The sequence below is a fragment of the Squalius cephalus genome (genome assembly GCF_949319135.1).
Source record: "Squalius cephalus genome assembly, chromosome: 9".
Taxonomy (NCBI): Eukaryota; Metazoa; Chordata; class Actinopteri; order Cypriniformes; family Leuciscidae; genus Squalius; species Squalius cephalus.
Genome location: NC_137130.1, coordinates 1801756 through 1827459, shown reverse-complemented (window position 1 = coordinate 1827459; position 25704 = coordinate 1801756). Strand labels below are relative to the sequence as shown.

At 45.9% G+C, this 25704-nt stretch overlaps 1 protein-coding gene across 5 annotated transcripts in view; it reads right to left on the bottom strand.

Moving 5' to 3' along the window:
- Positions 1–25704, bottom strand: part of LOC307164771 (uncharacterized protein) — a 195658-nt gene that overhangs the window by 27938 nt on the left and 142016 nt on the right. For 4 of the 5 annotated variants that reach the window (XM_079881847.1, XM_079881846.1, XM_079881848.1 and 1 more), the window contains one exon: positions 24465–24620. In XM_079881847.1, coding sequence (XP_079737973.1) covers positions 24465–24620 — 156 coding nt within the window. Of the gene's footprint in view, positions 1–24214; positions 24381–24464; positions 24621–25704 lie in introns of those variants that run through there. The other variant, XM_079881850.1, reaches the window with a different exon arrangement.

Below are 25704 nucleotides of genomic sequence, written 5' to 3'. Positions count from 1 at the left end.
GTCATAATTCCTGTCTTGTGTTTCCCTTGTCTTGTCACAAGCCCACAGTATCCCCTCAGCCTTAGCTTCACATCAGTCCTGCCGAGCCTGAGTTTCCTCACGTCAGTCCTGCCGAGCCCGAGTTTCCTCACGTCAGTCCTGCCGAGCCTGAGTTTCCTCACGTCAGTCCTGCCGAGCCTGAGTTTCCTCACGTCAGTCCTGCCGAGCCTGAGTTTCCTCACGTCAGTCCTGCCGAGCCTGAGCTTCTTCACGTCAGTCCTGCCGAGCCTGAGCTTCTTCACGTCAGACCTGTCGAGCCTGAGCTTCCTCACGTCAGTCCTGCCGAGCCTGAGTTTCCTCACGTCAGTCCTGCCGAGCCTGAGTTTCCTCACGTCAGTCCTGCCGAGCCTGAGTTTCCTCACGTCAGTCCTGCCGAGCCTGAGTTTCCTCACGTCAGTCCTGCCGAGCCTGAGTTTCTTCACGTCAGTCCTGCCGAACCTGAGTTTCCTCACGTCAGTCCTGCCGAGCCTGAGTTTCCTCACGTCAGTCCTGCCGAGCCTGAGTTTCTTCACGTCAGACCTGTCGAGCCTGAGTTTCCTCACGTCAGTCCTGCCGAGCCTGAGTTTCCTCACGTCAGTCCTGCCGAGCCTGAGTTTCCTCACGTCAGTCCTGCCGAGCCTGAGTTTCTTCACGTCAGTCCTGCCGAACCTGAGTTTCCTCACGTCAGTCCTGCCGAGCCTGAGTTTCCTCACGTCAGTCCTGCCGAGCCTGAGTTTCTTCACGTCAGACCTGTCGAGCCTGAGTTTCCTCACGTCAGTCCTGCCGAGCCTGAGTTTCTTCACGTCAGTCCTGCCGAACCTGAGTTTCCTCACGTCAGTCCTGCCGAGCCTGAGTTTCTTCACGTCAGTCCTGCCGAGCCTGAGTTTCTTCACGTCAGTCCTGCCGAACCTGAGTTTCCTCACGTCAGTCCTGCTGAGCCTGAGTTTCTTCACGTCAGTCCTGCCGAACCTGAGTTTCCTCACGTCAGTCCTGCCGAGCCTGAGTTTCCTCACGTCAGTCCTGCTGAGCCTGAGTTTCTTCACGTCAGTCCTGCCGAACCTGAGTTTCCTCACGTCAGTCCTGCCGAGCCTGAGTTTCCTCACGTCAGTCCTGCTGAGCCTGAGTTTCTTCACGTCAGTCCTGCCGAGCCTGAGTTTCTTCACGTCAGTCCTGCCGAGCCTGAGCTTCTTCACGTCAGTCTTGCCGAGCCCGAGTTTCTTCACGTCAGTCCTGCCGAGCCCGAGTTTCTTCACGTCAGTCCTGCCGAGCCTGAGCTTCTTCACGTCAGTCCTGCCGAGCCTGAGCTTCTTCACGTCAGTCCTGCCGAGCCTGAGTTTCCTCACGTCAGTCCTGCCGAGCCCGAGTTTCTTCACGTCAGTCCTGCCGAGCCCGAGTTTCTTCACGTCAGTCCTGCCGAGCCTGAGCTTCTTCACGTCAGTCCTGCCGAGCCTGAGCTTCTTCACGTCAGTCCTGCCGAGCCTGAGCTTCTTCACGTCAGTCCTGCCGAGCCTGAGCTTCTTCACGTCAGTCCTGCCGAGCCTGAGTTTCCTCACGTCAGTCCTGCCGAGCCCGAGTTTCTTCACGTCAGTCCTGCCGAGCCTGAGCTTCTTCACGTCAGTCCTGCCGAGCCTGAGCTTCTTCACGTCAGTCCTGCCGAGCCTGAGTTTCCTCACGTCAGTCCTGCCGAGCCCGAGTTTCTTCACGTCAGTCCTGCCGAGCCTGAGCTTCTTCACGTCAGTCCTGCCGAGCCTGAGCTTCTTCACGTCAGTCCTGCCGAGCCTGAGCTTCTTCACGTCAGTCCTGCCAAGCCTGAGTTTCCTCACGTCAGTCCTGCCGAGCCTGAGCTTCTTCACGTCAGTCCTGCCGAGCCTGAGTTTCCTCACGTCAGTCCTGCCGAGCCTGAGTTTCTTCATGTCATTCATGTCAGTCCTGCCGAGCCTGAGCTTCTTCACGTCAGTCCTGCCGAGCCTGAGCTTCTTCACGTCAGTCCTGCCGAGCCTGAGTTTCTTCACGTCAGTCCTACCGAGCCTGAGCTTCTTCTCGTCAGTCCTGCCGAGCCTGAGTTTCTTCACGTCAGTCCTACCGAGCCTGAGCTTCTTCTCGTCAGTCCTTCCGAGCCTGAGCTTCTTCAAGTCGGTCCTGCCGAGCCTGAGTTTCTTCTCGTCAGTCCTACCGAGCCTGAGTTTCTTCACGTCAGTCCTACCGAGCCTGAGCTTCTTCATGTCAGTCCTACCGAGCCTGAGCTTCTTCATGTCAGTCCTACCGAGCCTGAGCTTCTTCATGTCAGTCCTGCCGAGCCTGAGCTTCTTCATGTCAGACCTGCCGAGCCTGAGTTTCTTCACGTCAGTCCTGTCGAGCCTGAGTTTCCTCACGTCAGTCCTACCGAGCCTGAGTTTCTTCACGTCAGTCCTACCGAGCCTGAGCTTCTTCATGTCAGTCCTGCCGAGCCTGAGTTTCTTCTCGTCAGTCCTGCCGAGCCTGAGTTTCTTCACGTCAGTCCTACCGAGCCTGAGCTTCTTCATGTCGGTCCTACCGAGCCTGAGTTTCTTCATGTCGGTCCTACCGAGCCTGAGCTTCTTCATGTCGGTCCTACCGAGCCTGAGTTTCCTCACGTCAGTCCTGCCGAGCCTGAGTTTCTTCACGTCAGTCCTACCGAACCTGAGCTTCTTCTCGTCAGTCCTGCCGAGCCTGAGTTTCTTCTCATCAGTCCTGCTGAGCCTGAGTTTCTTCACGTCAGTCCTACCGAGCCTGAGTTTCTTCTCATCAGTCCTGCTGAGCCTGAGTTTCTTCACGTCAGTCCTGCCGAGCCCGAGTTTCTTCACGTCAGTCCTGCCGAGCCCGAGTTTCTTCATGTCATTCATGTCAGTCCTGCCGAGCCTGAGTTTCTTCACGTCAGTCCTGCCGAGCCTGAGTTTCTTCTCGTCAGTCCTGCCGAGCCTGAGTTTCTTCACGTCAGTCCTACCGAGCCTGAGCTTCTTCATGTCGGTCCTGCCGAGCCTGAGTTTCTTCTCGTCAGTCCTGCCGAGCCTGAGTTTCTTCTCGTCAGTCCTGCCGAGCCTGAGTTTCTTCACGTCAGTCCTGCCGAGCCTGAGTTTCTTCTCGTCAGTCCTGCCGAGCCTGAGTTTCTTCACGTCAGTCCTACCGAGCCTGAGCTTCTTCATGTCGGTCCTGCCGAGCCTGAGTTTCTTCTCGTCAGTCCTACCGAGCCTGAGCTTCTTCATGTCGGTCCTACCGAGCCTGAGTTTCTTCACGTCAGTCCTACCGAGCCTGAGCTTCTTCATGTCAGTCCTGCCGAGCCTGAGTTTCTTCTCATCAGTCCTGCTGAGCCTGAGCTTCTTCATGTCAGACCTGCCGAGCCTGAGTTTCTTCACGTCAGTCCTGCCGAGCCTGAGTTTCTTCTCGTCAGTCCTACCGAGCCTGAGCTTCTTCATGTCACTCCTGCTGAGCCTGAGCTTCTTCATGTCAGACCTGCCGAGCCTGAGTTTCTTCACGTCAGTCCTACCGAGCCTGAGCTTCTTCATGTCAGTCCTGCTGAGCCTGAGCTTCTTCATGTCAGACCTGCCGAGCCTGAGTTTCTTCTCATCAGTCCTGCCGAGCCTGAGTTTCTTCACGTCAGTCCTGCCGAGCCTGAGTTTCTTCTCATCAGTCCTACCGAGCCTGAGTTTCTTCACGTCAGTCCTACCGAGCCTGAGCTTCTTCATGTCAGTCCTGCCGAGCCTGAGTTTCTTCTCGTCAGTCCTGCCGAGCCTGAGTTTCTTCACGTCAGTCCTACCGAGCCTGAGCTTCTTCATGTCGGTCCTACCAAGCCTGAGTTTCTTCACGACGGTCCTACCAAGCCTGAGCTTCTTCATGTCGGTCCTGCCGAGCCTGAGTTTCTTCACGACAGTCCTACCAAGCCTGAGCTTCTTCATGTCGGTCCTACCGAGCCTGAGCTTCTTCTCGTCAGTCCTGCCGAGCCTGAGTTTCTTCTCATCAGTCCTGCCGAGCCTGAGTTTCTTCTCATCAGTCCTGCTGAGCCTGAGCTTCTTCATGTCAGACCTGCCGAGCCTGAGTTTCTTCACGTCAGTCCTGCCGAGCCTGAGTTTCTTCTCGTCAGTCCTACCGAGCCTGAGCTTCTTCATGTCAGTCCTGCTGAGCCTGAGCTTCTTCATGTCAGACCTGCCGAGCCTGAGTTTCTTCACGTCAGTCCTACCGAGCCTGAGCTTCTTCATGTCAGTCCTGCTGAGCCTGAGCTTCTTCATGTCAGACCTGCCGAGCCTGAGTTTCTTCTCATCAGTCCTGCCGAGCCTGAGTTTCTTCTCGTCAGTCCTACCGAGCCTGAGCTTCTTCATGTCAGTCCTGCTGAGCCTGAGCTTCTTCACGTCAGTCCTGTCGAGCCTGAGTTTCTTCACGTCAGTCCTACCGAGCCTGAGCTTCTTCATGTCAGACCTGCCGAGCCTGAGTTTCTTCACGTCAGTCCTGTCGAGCCTGAGTTTCCTCACGTCAGTCCTGTCGAGCCTGAGTTTCTTCACGTCAGTCCTACCGAGCCTGAGCTTCTTCATGTCAGACCTGCCGAGCCTGAGTTTCTTCACGTCAGTCCTGTCGAGCCTGAGTTTCCTCACGTCAGTCCTGCCGAGCCTGAGTTTCCTCACGTCAGTCCTACCGAGCCTGAGTTTCTTCATGTCAGACCTGCCGAGCCTGAGTTTCTTCACGTCAGTCCTGTCGAGCCTGAGTTTCCTCACGTCAGTCCTGTCGAGCCTGAGTTTCCTCACGTCAGTCCTGCCGAGCCTGAGTTTCCTCACGTCAGTCCTGCCGAGCCTGAGTTTCCTCACGTCAGTCCTACCGAGCCTGAGCTTCTTCATGTCAGTCCTACCGAGCCTGAGCTTCTTCATGTCAGACCTGCCGAGCCTGAGTTTCTTCACGTCAGTCCTGTCGAGCCTGAGTTTCCTCACGTCAGTCCTACCGAGCCTGAGCTTCTTCATGTCAGACCTGCCGAGCCTGAGTTTCTTCACGTCAGTCCTGCCGAGCCTGAGTTTCTTCTCGTCAGTCCTGCCGAGCCTGAGTTTCTTCACGTCAGTCCTACCGAGCCTGAGCTTCTTCATGTCGGTCCTGCCGAGCCTGAGTTTCTTCTCGTCAGTCCTACCGAGCCTGAGCTTCTTCATGTCGGTCCTACCGAGCCTGAGTTTCTTCACGTCAGTCCTACCGAGCCTGAGCTTCTTCATGTCAGTCCTGCCGAGCCTGAGTTTCTTCTCGTCAGTCCTGCCGAGCCTGAGTTTCTTCACGTCAGTCCTACCGAGCCTGAGCTTCTTCATGTCGGTCCTACCAAGCCTGAGTTTCTTCACGACAGTCCTACCAAGCCTGAGCTTCTTCATGTCGGTCCTGCCGAGCCTGAGTTTCTTCACGTCAGTCCTGCCGAGCCTGAGCTTCTTCATGTCGGTCCTACCGAGCCTGAGCTTCTTCTCGTCAGTCCTGCCGAGCCTGAGTTTCTTCTCATCAGTCCTGCCGAGCCTGAGTTTCTTCTCATCAGTCCTGCTGAGCCTGAGCTTCTTCATGTCAGACCTGCCGAGCCTGAGTTTCTTCACGTCAGTCCTGCCGAGCCTGAGTTTCTTCTCGTCAGTCCTACCGAGCCTGAGCTTCTTCATGTCAGTCCTGCTGAGCCTGAGCTTCTTCATGTCAGACCTGCCGAGCCTGAGTTTCTTCACGTCAGTCCTACCGAGCCTGAGCTTCTTCATGTCAGTCCTGCTGAGCCTGAGCTTCTTCATGTCAGACCTGCCGAGCCTGAGTTTCTTCTCATCAGTCCTGCCGAGCCTGAGTTTCTTCACGTCAGTCCTGCCGAGCCTGAGTTTCTTCTCATCAGTCCTACCGAGCCTGAGTTTCTTCACGTCAGTCCTACCGAGCCTGAGCTTCTTCATGTCAGTCCTGCCGAGCCTGAGTTTCTTCTCGTCAGTCCTGCCGAGCCTGAGTTTCTTCACGTCAGTCCTACCGAGCCTGAGCTTCTTCATGTCGGTCCTACCAAGCCTGAGTTTCTTCACGACAGTCCTACCAAGCCTGAGCTTCTTCATGTCGGTCCTGCCGAGCCTGAGTTTCTTCATGTCAGACCTGCCGAGCCTGAGTTTCTTCACGTCAGACCTGCCGAGCCTGAGTTTCTTCACGTCAGTCCTGTCGAGCCTGAGTTTCCTCACGTCAGTCCTACCGAGCCTGAGCTTCTTCATGTCAGTCCTGTCGAGCCTGAGTTTCTTCACGTCAGTCCTGTCGAGCCTGAGTTTCCTCACGTCAGTCCTGTCGAGCCTGAGTTTCTTCTCGTCAGTCCTACCGAGCCTGAGCTTCTTCTCGTCAGTCCTGCCGAGCCTGAGTTTCTTCTCATCAGTCCTGCCGAGCCTGAGTTTCTTCTCATCAGTCCTGCTGAGCCTGAGCTTCTTCATGTCAGTCCTGCTGAGCCTGAGTTTCTTCACGTCAGTCCTGCCGAGCCTGAGTTTCTTCTCGTCAGTCCTACCGAGCCTGAGCTTCTTCATGTCAGTCCTGCTGAGCCTGAGCTTCTTCATGTCAGACCTGCCGAGCCTGAGTTTCTTCACGTCAGTCCTACCGAGCCTGAGCTTCTTCATGTCAGTCCTGCTGAGCCTGAGCTTCTTCATGTCAGACCTGCCGAGCCTGAGTTTCTTCTCATCAGTCCTGCCGAGCCTGAGTTTCTTCACGTCAGTCCTGCCGAGCCTGAGTTTCTTCTCGTCAGTCCTACCGAGCCTGAGCTTCTTCATGTCAGTCCTGCTGAGCCTGAGCTTCTTCACGTCAGTCCTGTCGAGCCTGAGTTTCTTCACGTCAGTCCTACCGAGCCTGAGCTTCTTCATGTCAGACCTGCCGAGCCTGAGTTTCTTCACGTCAGTCCTGTCGAGCCTGAGTTTCCTCACGTCAGTCTTGTCGAGCCTGAGTTTCTTCACGTCAGTCCTACCGAGCCTGAGCTTCTTCATGTCAGACCTGCCGAGCCTGAGTTTCTTCACGTCAGTCCTGTCGAGCCTGAGTTTCCTCACGTCAGTCCTGCCGAGCCTGAGTTTCCTCACGTCAGTCCTACCGAGCCTGAGCTTCTTCATGTCAGACCTGCCGAGCCTGAGTTTCTTCACGTCAGTCCTGTCGAGCCTGAGTTTCCTCACGTCAGTCCTGCCGAGCCTGAGTTTCCTCACGTCAGTCCTACCGAGCCTGAGCTTCTTCATGTCAGTCCTACCGAGCCTGAGCTTCTTCATGTCAGACCTGCCGAGCCTGAGTTTCTTCACGTCAGTCCTGTCGAGCCTGAGTTTCCTCACGTCAGTCCTACCGAGCCTGAGCTTCTTCATGTCAGACCTGCCGAGCCTGAGTTTCTTCACGTCAGTCCTGTCGAGCCTGAGTTTCCTCACGTCAGTCCTGTCGAGCCTGAGTTTCCTCACGTCAGTCCTGCCGAGCCTGAGTTTCCTCACGTCAGTCCTGCCGAGCCTGAGTTTCCTCACGTCAGTCCTACCGAGCCTGAGCTTCTTCATGTCAGTCCTACCGAGCCTGAGCTTCTTCATGTCAGACCTGCCGAGCCTGAGTTTCTTCACGTCAGTCCTGTCGAGCCTGAGTTTCCTCACGTCAGTCCTACCGAGCCTGAGCTTCTTCATGTCAGACCTGCCGAGCCTGAGTTTCTTCACGTCAGTCCTGTCGAGCCTGAGTTTCCTCACGTCAGTCCTGTCGAGCCTGAGTTTCCTCACGTCAGTCCTGCCGAGCCTGAGTTTCCTCACGTCAGTCCTACCGAGCCTGAGTTTCTTCACGTCAGTCCTGCCGAGCCTGAGTTTCTTCACGTCAGTCCTGCTGAGCCTGAGTTTCTTCACGTCAGTCCTACCGAGCCTGAGTTTCTTCACGTCAGTCCTGTCGAGCCTGAGTTTCTTCTCGTCAGTCCTGCTGAGCCTGAGTTTCTTCACGTCAGTCCTACCGAGCCTGAGCTTCTTCATGTCAGACCTGCCGAGCCTGAGTTTCTTCACGTCAGTCCTGTCGAGCCTGAGTTTCCTCACGTCAGTCCTGCCGAGCCTGAGTTTCCTCACGTCAGTCCTACCGAGCCTGAGCTTCTTCATGTCAGACCTGCCGAGCCTGAGTTTCTTCACGTCAGTCCTGCTGAGCCTGAGTTTCTTCACGTCAGTCCTACCGAGCCTGAGCTTCTTCATGTCAGTCCTGCCGAGCCTGAGTTTCTTCACGTCAGTCCTGTCGAGCCTGAGTTTCCTCACGTCAGTCCTACCGAGCCTGAGCTTCTTCATGTCAGACCTGCCGAGCCGAGCCTGAGCTTCTTCATGTCAGACCTGCCGAGCCTGAGTTTCTTCACGTCAGTCCTACCGAGCCTGAGCTTCTTCATGTCAGTCCTGCCGAGCCTGAGTTTCTTCACGTCAGTCCTGTCGAGCCTGAGTTTCTTCACGTCAGTCCTACCGAGCCTGAGTTTCTTCTCGTCAGTCCTGTCGAGCCGAGCCTGAGCTTCTTCATGTCAGACCTGCCGAGCCTGAGTTTCTTCACGTCAGTCCTGCCGAGCCTGAGTTTCCTCACGTCAGTCCTGCCGAGCCTGAGTTTCTTCACGTCAGTCCTGCCGAGCCCGGGTTTCTTCACGTCAGTCCTGCCGAGCCTGAGCTTCTTCACGTCAGTCCTGCCGAGCCTGAGTTTCCTCACGTCAGTCCTGCCGAGCCTGAGCTTCTTCATGTCAGTCCTGCCGAGCCTGAGTTTCCTCACGTCAGTCCTGCCGAGCCTGAGCTTCTTCACGTCAGTCCTGCCGAGCCTGAGTTTCTTCACGTCAGTCCTGCCGAGCCTGAGCTTCTTCACGTCAGACCTGTCGAGCCTGAGTTTCCTCACGTCAGTCCTGCCGAGCCTGAGTTTCTTCATGTCAGTCCTGCCGAGCCTGAGTTTCCTCACGTCAGTCCTGCCGAGCCTGAGCTTCTTCACGTCAGTCCTGCCGAGCCTGAGTTTCTTCACGTCAGTCCTGCCGAGCCTGAGCTTCTTCACGTCAGACCTGTCGAGCCTGAGTTTCCTCACGTCAGTCCTGCCGAGCCTGAGCTTCATCACGTCAGTCCTGCCGAGCCTGAGCTTCTTCACGTCAGTCCTGCCGAGCCTGAGCTTCCTCACGTCAGTCCTGCCGAGCCTGAGCTTCTTCACGTCAGTCCTGCCGAGCCTGAGTTTCTTCACGTCAGTCCTGCCGAGCCTGAGCTTCTTCACGTCAGACCTGTCGAGCCTGAGTTTCTTCACGTCAGTCCTGCCGAGCCTGAGCTTCTTCATGTCAGTCCTGCCGAGCCTGAGTTTCTTCATGTCAGTCCTGCCGAGCCTGAGTTTCCTCACGTCAGTCCTGCCGAGCCTGAGCTTCTTCACGTCAGTCCTGCCGAGCCTGAGTTTCTTCACGTCAGTCCTGCCGAGCCTGAGCTTCTTCACGTCAGACCTGTCGAGCCTGAGTTTCCTCACGTCAGTCCTGCCGAGCCTGAGCTTCTTCACGTCAGTCCTGCCGAGCCTGAGTTTCTTCACGTCAGTCCTGCCGAGCCTGAGCTTCTTCATGTCAGTCCTGCCGAGCCTGAGCTTCTTCATGTCAGTCCTGCCGAGCCTGAGTTTCCTCACGTCAGTCCTGCCGAGCCCGGGTTTCTTCACGTCAGTCCTGCCGAGCCTGAGCTTCTTCACGTCAGTCCTGCCGAGCCTGAGTTTCCTCACGTCAGTCCTGCCGAGCCTGAGCTTCTTCATGTCAGTCCTGCCGAGCCTGAGTTTCCTCACGTCAGTCCTGCCGAGCCTGAGCTTCTTCACGTCAGTCCTGCCGAGCCTGAGTTTCCTCACGTCAGTCCTGCCGAGCCCGAGTTTCTTCATGTCAGTCTTGCCGAGCCTGAGGTTCTTCACGTCAGTCTTGCCGAGCCTGAGCTTCTTCTCGTCAGTCTTGCCGAGCCTGAGCTTCTTCTCGTCAGTCTTGCCGAGCCTGAGGTTCTTCACGTCAGTCCTGCCGAGCCTGAGCTTCTTCTCGTCAGTTCTGCCAAGCCTGAGTTTTGTTTTGTCAGTACTGTGCCTGAGTTTCTTTTTGTCAGTCCTGCCGAGCCTGAGTTTCAAGATGGCCCTCTCTACGCATGCATTATTGACTGAGAGTGAAATTATTTTTCAATTTTGTTTGTGATCTACTTTACAAGTTAATCAGTGTTGATGCAGCCATTTTCATGAATTATAACTGGTTATTTTAGTAAACTATATGGAGGAAGAACACACAGACATCACTGGGTATTCTGTTGGACCGGAAACTCTTTTATTAGCATAAATCCATTTATGGATAGCAGCAGGTCACACACATGTGACATGAGCAGTATGAGGGCACACATTACAAACTTTAACAATCATATAGTATTTCACTACAAGGTCAAGAACCTAAAACATCTCTTGGATCAGCAGCCATCTTCGTGTTATTCTTAAATATCTGGGAGAAATGTGTTCGCTGTTGGTGGGCATAAGTAATGATCGTAATGAAGTAATTAATTATTGATCTGTCCCATAGGCATTCGAGTTGAGGCTACAGGACCGGTGCGATCAGTGACAGAACCTAACTTGGTACATAAGATACTGAAACTTCTTGACCCAGCAAACAAAATTCTTCAAGCAGAAAACACTGATTTACCCGCAGCCATTAAGTTTGTAATTTAAATTACGCAGATGATTGCATAAAAAAAAAACGATCAGTTCAGTTAAAAAAAAAAAGTTCAGTGAGCTTTGGAGAATTATCTGTGATCTGGTCCGAACCGAAATCAAACCAAACAAAAGACAACGCACAACAAGTGAGAACTTGTACCATTATGAACACAACATGAACACAATGACGAGACTTCATCTTCTTTATTTCTGCACAGTTGATGCTGTGAGTGGAGAAATGTCTGAACGGTTTGGAGACTAACAATAAACTCATGCAAGCTCTCGCAGCCCTGGACTCTGATGAGTGTTTTCTGGACAAAACCAAACTTAAACCACTGTTGGACCCGACAGGTATGGATCTCGTTGATCACAAATATGCTGTTAATACCACTTGGTAAAACTTACTTTTGAGAAAGAAATGCACAAATGAGTGGAAAGAACTGCAGAAGTTCGATTCAGTGAAACACTGACGCCTTCAACTCTACCGACTGTAAGTTTGACTAATTTTTTATTATATATGGATATACCTTTATGCACCCGCGGTGGTTCTTCTCTGTGTCTGTAGTGGATTGTAATGTTAATCCTCTCTGTCTAATTTAACCAGTCATTTATTACATGGTACCATAAGAGAAAGATCTGAAGCCATAAAAACATATTTAAAACTCACCATCCAGACGCCAGAAACACAAACAGGAGAAAACAGTGAGAAACATCTTCAGCGCTTTCAGTCCACAAATATGAAAAGATAAACTCTTCAAAACTGCTTCAGTGATAAAATGACAGATGATCTGATGTGAAGCTGCTCTGTAGTGAAATGAAGTGAAACTCCACCAACATCTAAAATAACTGCACATCTATAAGTGTTAATGCATGTGACCATCTAGCTCTTTATTAGCTCATTAATTCACGCTCTGAACTTTGTCACTTTGCGTTCAAGTACACCTCAACTTCCTCTAGATCAATGACATAATTTTCCACAGAAATGAACTGACCCATGACATGATAAATATATCTAAAGCAACACTTTGATCTTGTCATGAGATGCTGTGAGTGTTTGGCTCTGCTCGCTCCTCTAACTTGTTCATTTCTTATTAAATGTCTCAATTGTTTCTCCTCTCAGACTGATTTCAGTGTTTCTCTAATGGCTTTATGGAGATGGAAGAGTTCTCTGATATGAAAATATGATTAATATTCAACCGCTATGGATTCCAACATTCCACATAAACACCACATTAGCGAGAGTCTGCCTTATTAAATCACACAACAACAAGGTGAGGTTGTGTAATAATTTGAGAGACTACATGCAGTTTAGCAGAGGCTCTTATACTGTGGATTGACACTCAACAATAACACAATATGAAGTTCATGGGAATGCTGGTTTCAGAAAGGGGATTGAGCCGACCGCTGAAAGGGTTCATGATGTGGTCGAGGCCAGAGAAACAGAGAAACACAGAAGTTTAAGAGCCTTAAAACAGAAGTTGGCTTAAGCTGGAACTGCTGTACTTTGACAAGAAAGCATCAACCAAAGTCATTTAAGGGCACCTATTATGCAAAATCCACTTTTACATGGTGTTTGGACATAAATGTGTGTTGGCAGTGTGTGAAAAAATCCAACCTCTCCTTTTATTTTAATCCCCATTAAACCAAATCAGTCTCATTTGACATGATTCTCTGAGCATTGTGACATCATACTGCTCAGGCCCCACCCACGGCCATTGACTGACAGGCCTGCGTTACCATAGTTTCCGCCCTCAGCAAGTTGAACACTATCCGCCATTTTCTCCGTGCTCGAGCAGCTGTAGCGTCAACAATGTCTCGTAAGCATATAGGCGTAATTTGCGGGTGGGACATGTACCCACCAGTGTTGGGGAAGTTACTTTTAAAAAGTAGTGTTTGCTCGTTACTCGTTACTTTTTAAAAAAGTAATCCGTTACTTTACTTAGTTACCCCATTTGGAAAGTAACTTTTTACGTTACTCGTTACTATTACGTTACTTTTATGTTGCTTGACTTTGGGCAGAACCCAATATCTGTTCCTAAATATGTAGACATAAAGTTATACAATGGAGGACATAACAGGTAATTATTTTGTGCTCTTTATTATAAAAAATAGTATCAATTTCGAAAGAAAAAAAGTCCTTCTCATTGGCGCTGCTGTGTGCGGCAACTTTTATTCTCAGCCGGCTCTGCATCATGCGAGTGCGACACTCCGCGATGAGCAGCGTGCCCGCACCACTTCTCTCCGCTCCGCTCCCCCTATCCACCGAACTTTAAATTTCGGCAACAGCCAATAAAGCGCTCCTGCTCTCTAACACCGGTGCGAATCGCGTCTTGATAGCATAGGACAAAATGATATAGAAGACATAAGCTTAGTTTTCAGACATACGACTCACTCTATCAAGGGAGTAGGAGAAAAAAAAAGAGATTTTGAGAGAAAAAAAAATATTTGGTTTAAAAGTACACATATTCAAGCTTTCTATATATTTCTCAGGTCTGTGAGACAAGTATAGCTTATCTGAGTTTCGGTTCATTTACAGTATGGAGACGAGCTCCAGTTCACGCGCTGGTGCCGTCATGATTATTTTGCATGCCATATTTACTTATTTATTAAATTCAGGCAATTAATTGGTTGGTAAAACATTGATTAAAATTAAGATACAATTAATACACAACGAAATTCGTTTTAAAGAAAGTCTTTCTACAAAAACAAACTTAATAAAGTGGTCTAAATCATGTCTGCCCACTCCATTTATCTCCCGATATATTGCACAAAATTATGATCTTACTCATGCTATTCACTTTTCATATAATCAACATAGATTAAATTATTTATTTATTTATTTTATTTAAACATAAATATGAAACTAAATAGTTTTCTTTAATTTACTTATTAAATTCAGGCAATTGATTGATAAAACATTGATTAAAATTAAGATACAATTAATACAAAACGAAATTCACTTTAAATACATGTTTTCTACAAAAACGAACTTAATAAAGTGGTCAAAATCATGTCTCCACACAAAATTGTTATTTTATTTAATTTAAACATAAATATGAAACTAAATCGTTTTCTTCAGTTCTCAACAGTTCTCTTCTCTCAAGCGCGCAGCTGAGGCAGTGTCGCTGTCAAATATATCCATGGGAAAAGTAACGTTGCGCCGAATTGAAAAAGGAACTACATTTCGTTACCAAATTTTTAGTAGTAACGCGTTACACTACTTTTTACCCGAAAAAGTAGTTACGTTACTGTAACGCGTTACTTTGTAACGCGTTACACACAACACTGGTCCCCACCACTTTTTGCCAGGGTCGATATTGTCCCCACCACTGTTTGAAACATCTCACGGCACGGATGTACCTAATACAAAAAAGTAAAACATCTCCAGTTAACTAACAGAGCATTAATTTCATTCGTTTGTTAAAGAAGAAGCATTATAGCGTTAAAATGTGTTGTTTTTAAATCAAGTGGTCAAAGTGCTCATTGCCGCTGCTATGAGTGACGTAGACATATGTGTTTTCATGTGGCTCGCGCACACTGTCTCTCTTCACTCGGACGCACACTTCAATCTATCGCTTTATGCCGTTGGAGACTCTCTATTCGTTCCAGTGAAATCATAAAACAAAACGCACACAAACGTGTAGCTTGACATACAACTACTGATAAACATATTCGGTAATTATGAGAAGAAGAAAAAAGTGCCGATTAGAACCCAGAACCTCTGACACGCTACTGATTACTACTAGTAATTATTTTTTTTTGTCTTTTTTTCTGTTTTATAAAAAATAGTTTTGGTTCTCTGAATGTTAGGGGCTTAAAGGACATTTAACTCCTCTGATGTGAGTTCACGTAGTGTAACAGCGCAGCGCTTCTGGGTTATACGTCAGAACGTAGGCTCACTATTGGCCGACGCTGGTCATGTGTGATGCGTGTGATGCTAGCCAATAGTGAGCCTGCGTTTTGACATACAACCCAGAAGTGCTGTGCTGTTACACTACGTGAACTCACTCTGAGGCCCACACAGAAGAACATGAAGAGTTGAATAAAGTCGTTATTTTTGTTTCTTTTGCGCACAAAAAGTATTCTTGTCACTTGATAAATTAAGGTTGAGCCACTGTAGTCACTTGGACTATTTTAAACTCACAAAGATCTGCAGCTAGTTTTTGCCAAGGGAGCTCCGGCAAAGGCGTTGTGATGAGTGGTTCCCGGCTTTGGCTTGGTTTGTGCTCATTACAGTGAGGGCATGAGGAAACTTTCTCCTTTACCGCATGGCTGATCTTTGGCCACCAGATGGCATCATTGTATCTCTCCCTGGATGTGTTTAGGCCTTGATGCCCATGGTGGATCCTCTCCAGCATCTCAGTTCTCATTGTTTGTGGGGTCACTATTTGGTTTCCCTTCTTTACCAGTCCATTATGCTCACTAAGACTACTTCTCTCCATAAAATAGTCTAAATCGCGGCCAGCCAGACTTCATGTATTGTCTGACCTTCTGCAGAGTTTCATCCTTCTCTGTCTCTGCCTTTATGCGCTCCAGCACTGTTTTAGGCCTTTCCAGCTCTTCGATGGCGTCCACGTATGCCTGGATGTCCTCGCTCAGTTTTGTGTTGTCCACTTTTGACTCCGGGTGCCTCGACAGCACGTCAGGTACTATCAGGTTCGTATCTGGGATGTATTCAGCGACAGGGTTGAACTTCATTAGGCGGATCAGAAGTTGCTGACACCTCAGTGGAGTTTTGTCAAGGTCCCTGTGGTTGATGAGTGTCACCAGTGGTTTATGGTCGGTAAGTAATTTGTAGCTTTCCAGACCACACAGATATAGATAGAACATCTCTGAAGCCCATTCACTAGCAAGACACTCCTTTTCTATTTGTGCGTACTTCCTTTCCGCTTCATTTAGTGTACGAGAGCAGTAGGCTACTGGTTTGAGTGTGCCTCCATGATTTTGCAGCAGTACTCCTCCTAATCCATACTACAGTGGGCAGTTTTGTATCAAAGTACTGAGGAACGGGTGCAGAGGATATCAGTGTTTTTACCTTCTTGAAGGCTGCTTCTTGCTGCGAGTCTCACACCCATGCTACTGTATTCTTCAACAGCTTGTTAAGGGGATGAAGGATTTGTGACAAGTTGGGTATGTATCTACCAACATAATTCACCATACCAAGTACCCTTTTTAACTCACTCACATTTGTAGGTGTCTCCAGGGCGGTGATGGCGGACACTCTTTCTGGGCTTGGAGTCACGCCCTCTTGACTGATAACCTGGCCCAGGAAGTGAAGGGAAGCCTGCCTGAACTTACCCTTCTGGCGGTTGAGTTTTAGGCCAGATGCGCGGATCGTCTCCATCACCCTTTTCAGGCGGCGGTCATGCTCTTCCAGACTGGCTCCGAACACAAGTATGTCATCCATGTAAACTACCGTGCCCTCGTGATCCTGCAGCAGTTCTTGCATCCTCCTTTGGAATATCTCTGGTGCGGATGTTATTCCGAATGGGAGCCGTTTAAAGCAGTAGCGACCATTAGGTGTTATGAAGGTAGTCAACTTTGAACTTTCTTCATCTAGGGCCATCTGCCAAAATCCACTGGCAGCATCCAGAGTTATGTACACCTTACTTGTGTACATGCTGTCTGTGGTCGGCAAGATGAACTTTTCCCTTTTCACGTTCTCATTCAGTTTAGTAAGACCTACACAGATTCTTACTTTTCCAGTCAGCTTAATCACAGGCACCATAGGCGCTACCCATTCTGTAGACTCCGTCACGTGCTCATATGCCATTTTCTTACATTCGCTTCAGCTCCTCTTTTACTTTTAGGTAGCAGTGGAATAGGTATGCGGCGAGGGGCTGCGACGCTGCATGGCTTAGCGTTTTCTTTTAGGACTATTTTTATGGTGTCTCCTTTAAGCAGTCCTAACTCCCCAAACACATTGACTTCTTCAATGTGTTGTATCAGACCCAGGCGAACACCGACAGATCTGCTCAGTAGGTTATCACATGTAGACTTTGCCACTATTACCCTAAAGTAACAGTCTGTTATTTTTCTCCCTTTTGACTCCTGTGTCTTAGCTAGGAATTGCCCCAAATGGACCACTTTTCCTCCTGGACTTTCCAGTTTAGAGGTAACTAGACTAACTTTTGGCTTGACACGGAGGCGGCTATATGTAACCTCATTTATTATTGTTGTGTCAGCACCAGAATCTATCTTGAAGCTAACTGGAGTATGGCGTATCACTAGAGTTGTGCGCCATGGTGGCTCTGTATCGGTGAGGACTTCATCCACTGTAGCCTCATTCTTGCTTGTAGTCTCATCTATTGAGCCTAAGAATAAGCTGTCAACTTCTTCAGTCAATTCCTGTATCATTCTGGTTTTGCGTTTGTTTGCAAAGTGACCAATTTTGTGGCATTTATTACATTCTCTATCTTTAGCTGGGCATTTGTCTCTTGCATGCCTGCGCGCACATCTTTCACAGTTTTTCCTTTCATTTTCTTTTCATCCTCCAGTTGCCTCATACTGTATGTTTTCTCACTTACTTTTATAAGACTTTGATTTCACGTCATCAACGTGCCCTGATGCGCCAGCCTCGCTGTTCTGTTGCTTCACAAGCTCAGAGTGCCTGGCCATGTTGACTGCCTTTTGTAGCTTCAATGAAAGATATTTGTCTTTAATCCCTATGACAAGTCTATCTCTTATTTTTTCCTCCTTCTCATGAAAGTCACAGTGAGCTGCAAGTTCATACAGGTGCCTTATGTACTGTTCAACGGACTCACCCGCCTCTTGCGTCCGCGAGCGGAAACGTGTTCTCTCGAAAATCACGTTCCTCTTCAGCCCAAAGTGCTCGTCAAACAGCCTCAGCACAGTCAAAATCCTCTTCCTCGTCATCCTTCAAGACGATTGATTTGTACACTTGTTCTGCCTCCGGGCCCATAGAATAAATCAATGCGCTGACCTGGACATCGGCTGGCTCTTTGTTAAGCTTCGTTGCTACTCGGTACCTGGAGAAGCGTCGTTTCCAATCAGGCCAGTCCTCCGGTTTAGCGAAGTTCAGCTGCACAACTTTGCCATCCTGGGCGGTTTCCTCCAGTGAAACTACGTCCCCGAGTCAGCTTGCTGTGTCGGTTCACTTCTGACACCAGGTGAAGTGTTGCTATCTTCGTATAATATATAATTATGAGGAGACAGTAGATTGTCTTTAACTCGACTTTATTCCAACATGATGTAGCCTCACACACATGAATCTGCTCAGTGTTTTACTTCCTGTATTATTGTACGCATACGTAGGTACTGACACATGCTCAATCATAGATCGTAACTGGTTTACGTGACAAAAATAACAATAACAATTATGTACAACTCATTAAATCAAGTTCATGAAATGCGCATTTATATGAAGCCACCAAACGCAGGTGTTAGTGCATAGATAGCGCAACATGTAGGCATTCGCTTTTACCGGCAGTCTTTTCAGATGCAGAGCGATCCCGTGCAGTTTAGATCAAAGTCCTTGACTCAACGTTTCCAACGCCTCCACGCTGCTCACAGTTCACAATGAAATGAGCAGTGCGAGCACTATCTCCAAGCCCAAGGTGCGCGCCACGCTGATTGAAACCAGCTTCACTGGGCGTTCATTCCCGTGTGACGAGAGGCGTGACAGCGGGCGGTTTGCCGCAATAATGTTACCAGCTGCATTTCCATTACAGATTTGCACAGAACTTTTACAATATTTTCTAAATGTCACTAAAAAACTATTGCGAAATGACGACATTTCCATTAACTGACTGAAACGTTTTTTTTTTTTCTCTCGCCATGAGTCATTCCAACAATTATGGCAACATATATCCCAGCCGCCACACTAGCCATTATTTTTAATGGAAGGAGACGTAGGCGTGTTATACTAATCTTGCCTCACTACTCTGTTAAAGGTGAATATATTCCACATGTCCATCATTGTGTGGTCGTGTTTATGATGTCCGGAGGTTACCACTTGTAGTCTGCTACACATGTTTGGCTCAATACACAAATCATGTTTTGCTGTTAACTCACGCCGCTCCTTCTAGTGGGTATTGTAGGCCTATATATGTCTACTGGGGGTATGGGCGGCGCCATCTTGGAAAATCTTGGGAAATCCTAACCCCGCCCACCTTCTGACGCAGCGCGCGTCACTCAGCTCACTCTGCTACTCCGGTCATCTTTGTGTATATTTTAGGCAACGAAATATGTTATAAAACACCATACTAACTCTTTTCGTTTTCATTTAAAGAAATCTTAAACATTATAGCCACACAAATGTGGTTCAGGCAACGCATATTGATTATATTCAACTGCACATAACGTTTGCCTATTTATGAAAAAACAAAATATAAAACACAAACCTGCCTCTTTTCATTTTAAATATAATATAAAAATATTAAACATTTTATGGTCCAGGCAATATGTGCATTTGTTCTAAACAACAGATTTTGCAGTAAACATTACAGATCATCTTCTTGTATTAAAATTTAAAATGACAAAACTCAACCCAGTCTCTTTTTGTTAAATTTCAGTTTTATCAATATTAGCCATTATAAAAGTATAAGTAAAAGGTATAAGAAGCTATACAAATAAAGCAAACAATTCAGTCAAACATACAAAGTCAGCGCTCTAGTCTAACCATACAACGGTAATGTTAAATAGCTTATAAAGTTATGAAACTTCCCCTCAGCCAAAACGATTGGCCAGGGAAAAAATTATAGATTCACGAGACCAAAAATCGCCCATTAGATATACACAAGACGAATTATATCTCATGTTTAACCACTACAGAGACGCCAGAGTCCGCGGCATTGGCGGCAAACCTAGCCGAGGAAAGGCTGCTCCAGGCGGGGTACATGAACGCCGAGCGCCCGGTCATCGCTGGATCAACTGGATACAATTTTCATAAATCTTTAAATAAACCACAGATTTGAGCTTTAAACAACTACATTCTTGTCTGAAAAACTCTTAAAACTACATTTCATGATACAGAAACAGTAGTATTATATGTCAACTGTATTAAAAAATGGCGCTTCTTATGTTGTCATTCTCCGTGGCGCTGCCTTGTCAGCTGTCAATCAAGCTGTCAATCAAAGTTAACCACGCCCTTATTGTCATACATTTTATATCTAAATACGATCTAAACTAACGAGTTAGAAAAAAATTCACCCCCCTCACAGTTGTCAGGCACTCGGAACCTATCGAAAAATACAATAAAAGTCCATGGGACCAACCTGTAAAAACATGAATTTATGCTGTGAAAACGGACATTTTAACATGGGGGATATGGACATTTGCTCCCTTTTGGGACCTCCCTCTAGCGGATTTTCGATGTATTGCAGTTTTTCGCACAGAATGTTGCCGCTTGGTTTATACTTTGCCTTTTTTCCGTAAGGTTAAAAACGTTGTTTTTTTTGAGCAGGGAAATAATTTGAATAGGAAATGAAACGTACATATGCCAGTGGTGCCTGTTCATGAAGCTGAAAGTGCGCGTAATAAAATAATGATGCAAACCAACAAGAATCCTTGCTTTTTCTGCTCATGTTTACATTTTATGTGGGCAGGGCCCCATATTAGTTATTGAAACAGGCCCCCAGATGCTTAAGGCCGCCCCTGGGTATCGATGGCTACTTAAAGTTTTTTTTGTTTTGTTTTTCTGATCTGAAAAACTATCGTATCTGTAACTCAAAAAACATAATATTGTCTGAACCGCGAGTTTTATGATCCGTTGCCCCACTAATAAATGGTCTCAACCGCGATTTTTGTGATCCGTTGCCCCCCTAATAAATATTATGGTAAGTGCATTATGAAAGACAATCAAGGAAAGTTATTTAGATGCAAATTAAGGCTATGTCTGGTTAAACAGTTATTGTGTGATTTTGTTTATTTGTCAACTTGAAGCATGAATTTGAGAAAGAAAATAATTTTTGGAAGAAAATGCACCACATACTTTTGTCAATGATATAAGTTATAGCTAAAAGATTGTAAAAGCTTTCAGTTCACCCTGCAAGTCAAATTAAGCTTGATTAATGATATAGTGACTGATCAAATAAACTACAGCATCGGGAATATACGTTAACTCCCATGTGTTTTGCAGCATTTAAAATGTTAGTCATTGTGTTATGCGAAAAAAACACACATAAGAAATTATTGCTGACAGCACTTTTATTTCCAGAGAGTTTTTTCTTTCACACAAAAACACAACAGTAAGTGTCTTTCAAATTCAATGCTTTTAAACACTTGATTCCTCGTTCTTTGTCATATCACAAATGATGTGTATGAACACCGGTAAGCATTAGCCTCGATAGAGACGTAGATAGTAGTCGTGTCTCCTTCATTGCGTATTTTTATATTTTGAATCCCTCCACTGCATACTGTAACCCCTTTTGTCTCGATCTGGAGGATATCGCGGAGGTATTGCTCCAAAAATGGTCACTGACACGCACGGGTATACCTCTTTCCGCAATGGCAATCTGTCGCGCTGGTCGTGTTTGACCATTTGTTTGTCGGACGTAGCAACAGTAACTGAGGGGGGCGGGGCTCGGCGAAAGGTCAATTGCACACATGAAGAATCAATCATAATAGAGAACATTAATGCAATGGATCATGTCATTAGCCGCATTTCCATTACAGATTTGCACAAAACTGCGATATTTTCTAAATGTCGATTTTTTTTTTCTCGCCATGAGTCATTCCAACAATTATGGCAACATATATCCCAGCCGCCGCACTAGCCATTATTTTTAATGGAAGGAGACGTATGCGTGTTATTCAAGCATTAATGGCAAGGAAAGACTCTTATACTGGGAGCGGCACATATGAGGAGTTTCTGGTGTTTCTCCCTCATATCTGCTTTCAGGTCTTGATTCTGGCATTTATTAGTGGTTTAGAATCCAGTATTTCCCTAATTCTTTAGTCTTTTATGAGTTTAATAAAGAACTGTCTCATCTTCTGTCCAAACACATCCTCTACGTCAGGTGACCTGTTGTAAATACGCAAAAACTGTTTCCATTGCAGTTTTGCGCAATATGCCTTTTTCAAACTGCCTGAAAAACCACCTCATGAGAGCATAATTAGTATTATTTTTTGATATATGGGAGTTTTTGCGAAATTGGCGTGTTTCCACTGGGCGTATTTCCCATTCGCAATTCCAATTCCAGGGTTAGGGCGCAATTTGAAGGGGAATAGAAACGCGGCTACTGTCATACACTTATTCTACAGTATATAATCTGTTGTTCTCGATTTTGTCGTGGGATTCTCTCTGAAATTGGTCGAAATCCTCCCGGCTGTGATTAAAGTATATTCAAAGGCATTGTTTGGAAACCTCACAGCAAATCCCCGGTGTTAAATGAACACCACTCAGTGATATGGGAATTGAGATAATTAGTTAATTAATTGAGTGATGATTGTTTGATTATTGTAGACACCTGATGATAATGAACAAGATTTGATCCTTTAATGTTTATTATTCGGTACATTAATACATAATGTATTTGTGGTTTGTTTCAGAAAATCTGGCAGAGGTACAAAAATATAAACTAAAAAACTAAAAATATTCTTTTAGTGTTAATGGAGGATTTACCTTAATAATAATGTAAACATTTAGAACCGTTTAAAAAAATGTAAAGTGCTATAATTGTTAAAATACATAGGGTTAGTATTCCTGCGCTCGACATTATGAATCTAATAAAACATGGAGAAACTCTTGAACCTCAGACTGAAAAAAACTTTATTGACAAAGGCAAACAAATCCAGATGACAGATGAACAGCAGTAGTAAAGTGAGATCTGTGTCTTTGAGAGAAATGTGTCGTGTTTAGTCAGTAAAAGAGCTTCAGTATTAGAGACGTCTGATCTGAACAATAACAATACAAGACATGTGAGACTTTAAGTGTGATTGGAAGTCTTTTTTAAATTCCCCAATCAAATATTGTATGAATGAATAGATTGTAAAAAAAAAAAAAAAAAAAAAAAATTTTTTTTTTAAGTCAGTATTTACAATGACAAACATTCAAATGTAACACTTTGAGCACTAATGAGTTAATGAGAAAATATATTGCTAAACTATATATAGTTTGTTTTCAAATTATCTTCTTGGATGGAAATAAGTGTAACGAGTTAGCTCAAAGAATATTAATAATCAATCATAACTTGTTATAATTGATTATGAATATTTGGATCAGTTAATAGAATTAACTTAATGTAGTCAAATTAATATTACAATCAACCCACCTCTTCGTCCGGTGAACACTCAGCGTTAATTGTTTATTAATTCTAAGAAATATTCATTTCCGGGGAAGGGAAATGTCTTTCTTACTGTACTGTACAGTACTAAGAGCCTGTAGTCAACATCTAAATCGTAAAGTAAACTTTGTTGCAAGCAGAGAATCAGAACCAAATACATATTGTGCACAAGTTTTATGAACTAAATCACAAACATAACTAATCTAAACACACATACATGCATGCATAGGTGAAAAGAAGAAGGATTTTTGATGGTTCCATGAGTCTCAATCGATTTCTTCGGCGTTGACTGAAGAAATGGTGATGAACTTGCGTGGTTAGTTTGACTCTGTTGCCATGGCTGGAGTGCAGATTGTGGCCTGTCGGCCCTGGGCTCGCAGAGCAAACAGGAGAAGGGAGGAAGAGTTAATGGTGGGAGTTGTGATGGACTTCTTCTGCATTGAATGAAGACATTGTCCAAACTCCTGAGGTTGTCCTTGATTCTGTTGTGGTTGAGAGAGTCCTCTCTCTCCTGAATGAGCACATGGCTGGTGATGAGTCGAGGCCTGCTGCCCTGGGGTCTGGGGCCCGGTGCGGCCCCGCAGGACAGCAACCCGAACGTACAAGAGAAGGCCAAGAGAGGGAAGGGTTTGTGTAGAGGCCATTTAAAGCCTGAAAAAGGTCCCACCTTTCAGGGTTGGCTCAACCAATAAGAAAAGGGGAATTTCTAAGCGGGAGATTCCTCTGTTGGGAGGATTTATGACGCTATCTCAAGTGTGGTTAGACATATGTGTGTCCATTTATACTCAGATAGATATAACAAACACACACTGCATTCTAAGAGAAGGTGATGTACACTAAAGTGTGAGTCATTAAATGAGAATAATTAGATAGGAGACATGACACAGGTGGGGTTACATTGACCGTTGGTTGTATAATAAAATACATACTGTAGTATCAAAGACATAATAGTACACAAGACAGTAAATCATTCACAGTGTCCTGGGGTGCATGTTCATTTATAGATCAGTTTGTCTATAAATGAATGCAGCAAAGATTGTTTTAAAGTCTGTTTCTGTCTTCCCTATGGTCTCTGTCTTGACCACATGACCACAATTTTAACAGCAATTAAACCAACTTATCTGATCGTAGTCATGGTAACCAAACCCTTCTTGCCCTTGTTGGGGGGATGGGACCATAGATCCCAGAGTGAGTTTTAAATATTATTTTGTTAACTATAGTAGATAATTGTGTCTGATTTGTCTCAGTCGTTACATAAGCCTCCTGAAAATAAACATACAGTAAATGCCAGCATATAAAGCCAATTACAAATAAATTAAGATTAATAAATGACAAAAAAATAGTAATATGAGAAATGACACCATTAGGTTTCTGATGTGTGAATATGTGCTTGATCTCGTTCAGCTCTTCTGGATCTGATGTCATAAACCAGAATAATGACAGTAGCCACGCCCACCAGAGCAGAGAGAACCAATCGGATCACAGCTTCAGTAGGACCACAACAGTGGACAGAGTCTGAGGAATAAAAGCATCAAACTGAGATAAGATCAGTTCATAAACACTAATATCAGCGCTGACATCAACTAATATCAGCCGTACCTGAACATGTGTGACAGAGTTGAGTGATGTTGAGATGTTGAGTCTGGTTGCTGATGGGATTAGGATGAGATCCTGGTGATGGTGATGATGATGATGATGATGATGATGATGGTGATGAAGAATAGTCTCTGCTGATGACAGGAACTGGCAGACAAGCTGGAAAACATAACAGAAAAAAAAAGAAAGATAAGAACACATCTAATCAACATATATAACATATCTAATATATATATAAATGTAACACACTCGAGGAACAACACTAACTCCAGAGCGTGTTGGAATCAAGGTTCTTTACTGTCTCACGCTGAAACTGAAATTACAAAACATGAACAGCTCATGAGATGCCGTTGCTCACGCAGGCACACGGGAACATATTACAACAAATGCACATGCACCTATCATCCACGACCCTTAACGCGTGCACCTAGAACTGTCAATGAGTACAGGTTATGTGCCTAAATGAATAATTTTTTAACATCTATAAACCATTCTATACTGTATATAAACATAGAAACATCTGGGATGAGATTACAATTAAAGGTACCAAAATAAAGATTCTTCTAGGTGACAGAATTACACAGGCAGGGGGATCTCATATTATACACTACATTCTTCACCATCCTACACACACACACACACACACACACACACACACACACACACATACTGTATATATATATGAAGGACAGGACAAATGATCTCTACTCACCGGAGACAGAAACTCTGTATGCTTTTGATGAGAAACTGTATTGAAACAACTGTAGTTTATAATCTCCAGCATGTTCAGTTGTGATGTTTGTGATGGTCAGAGATCCAGTTTGATTGTCCAGCTTTAGTCTGTCTCTGAATCTCCCAAGATAATCATCATATACAGTGATTCTGTCAGCCTGTTTATTGATTTCAGCTATTAAAGTGTCTTCATCGCCAAACATCCACCGAATCCAATCATAACCTTTCATTTCAGTGAGATCAGAGTTTACAGTGAGTGATTCTCCCTCCTTCACTGATATTTCAACTGTATCAACACACAGAAACAGAGTTTGTATCTAAGAGAGATTTTAAATAACTCCATGATTGCTTTTAAAAGCAAATAATTTGATATATTTAAAAATTTCAAATAAACAATACCATAAAACAAAAACAGACAGAAAAGACAAAATGCTTTTATTTTTTTTTTTTATTTTTTTTTTTATTAATAATTGTATCTTGTGATTAAAACATAAAATGGTGAAATAAAAAT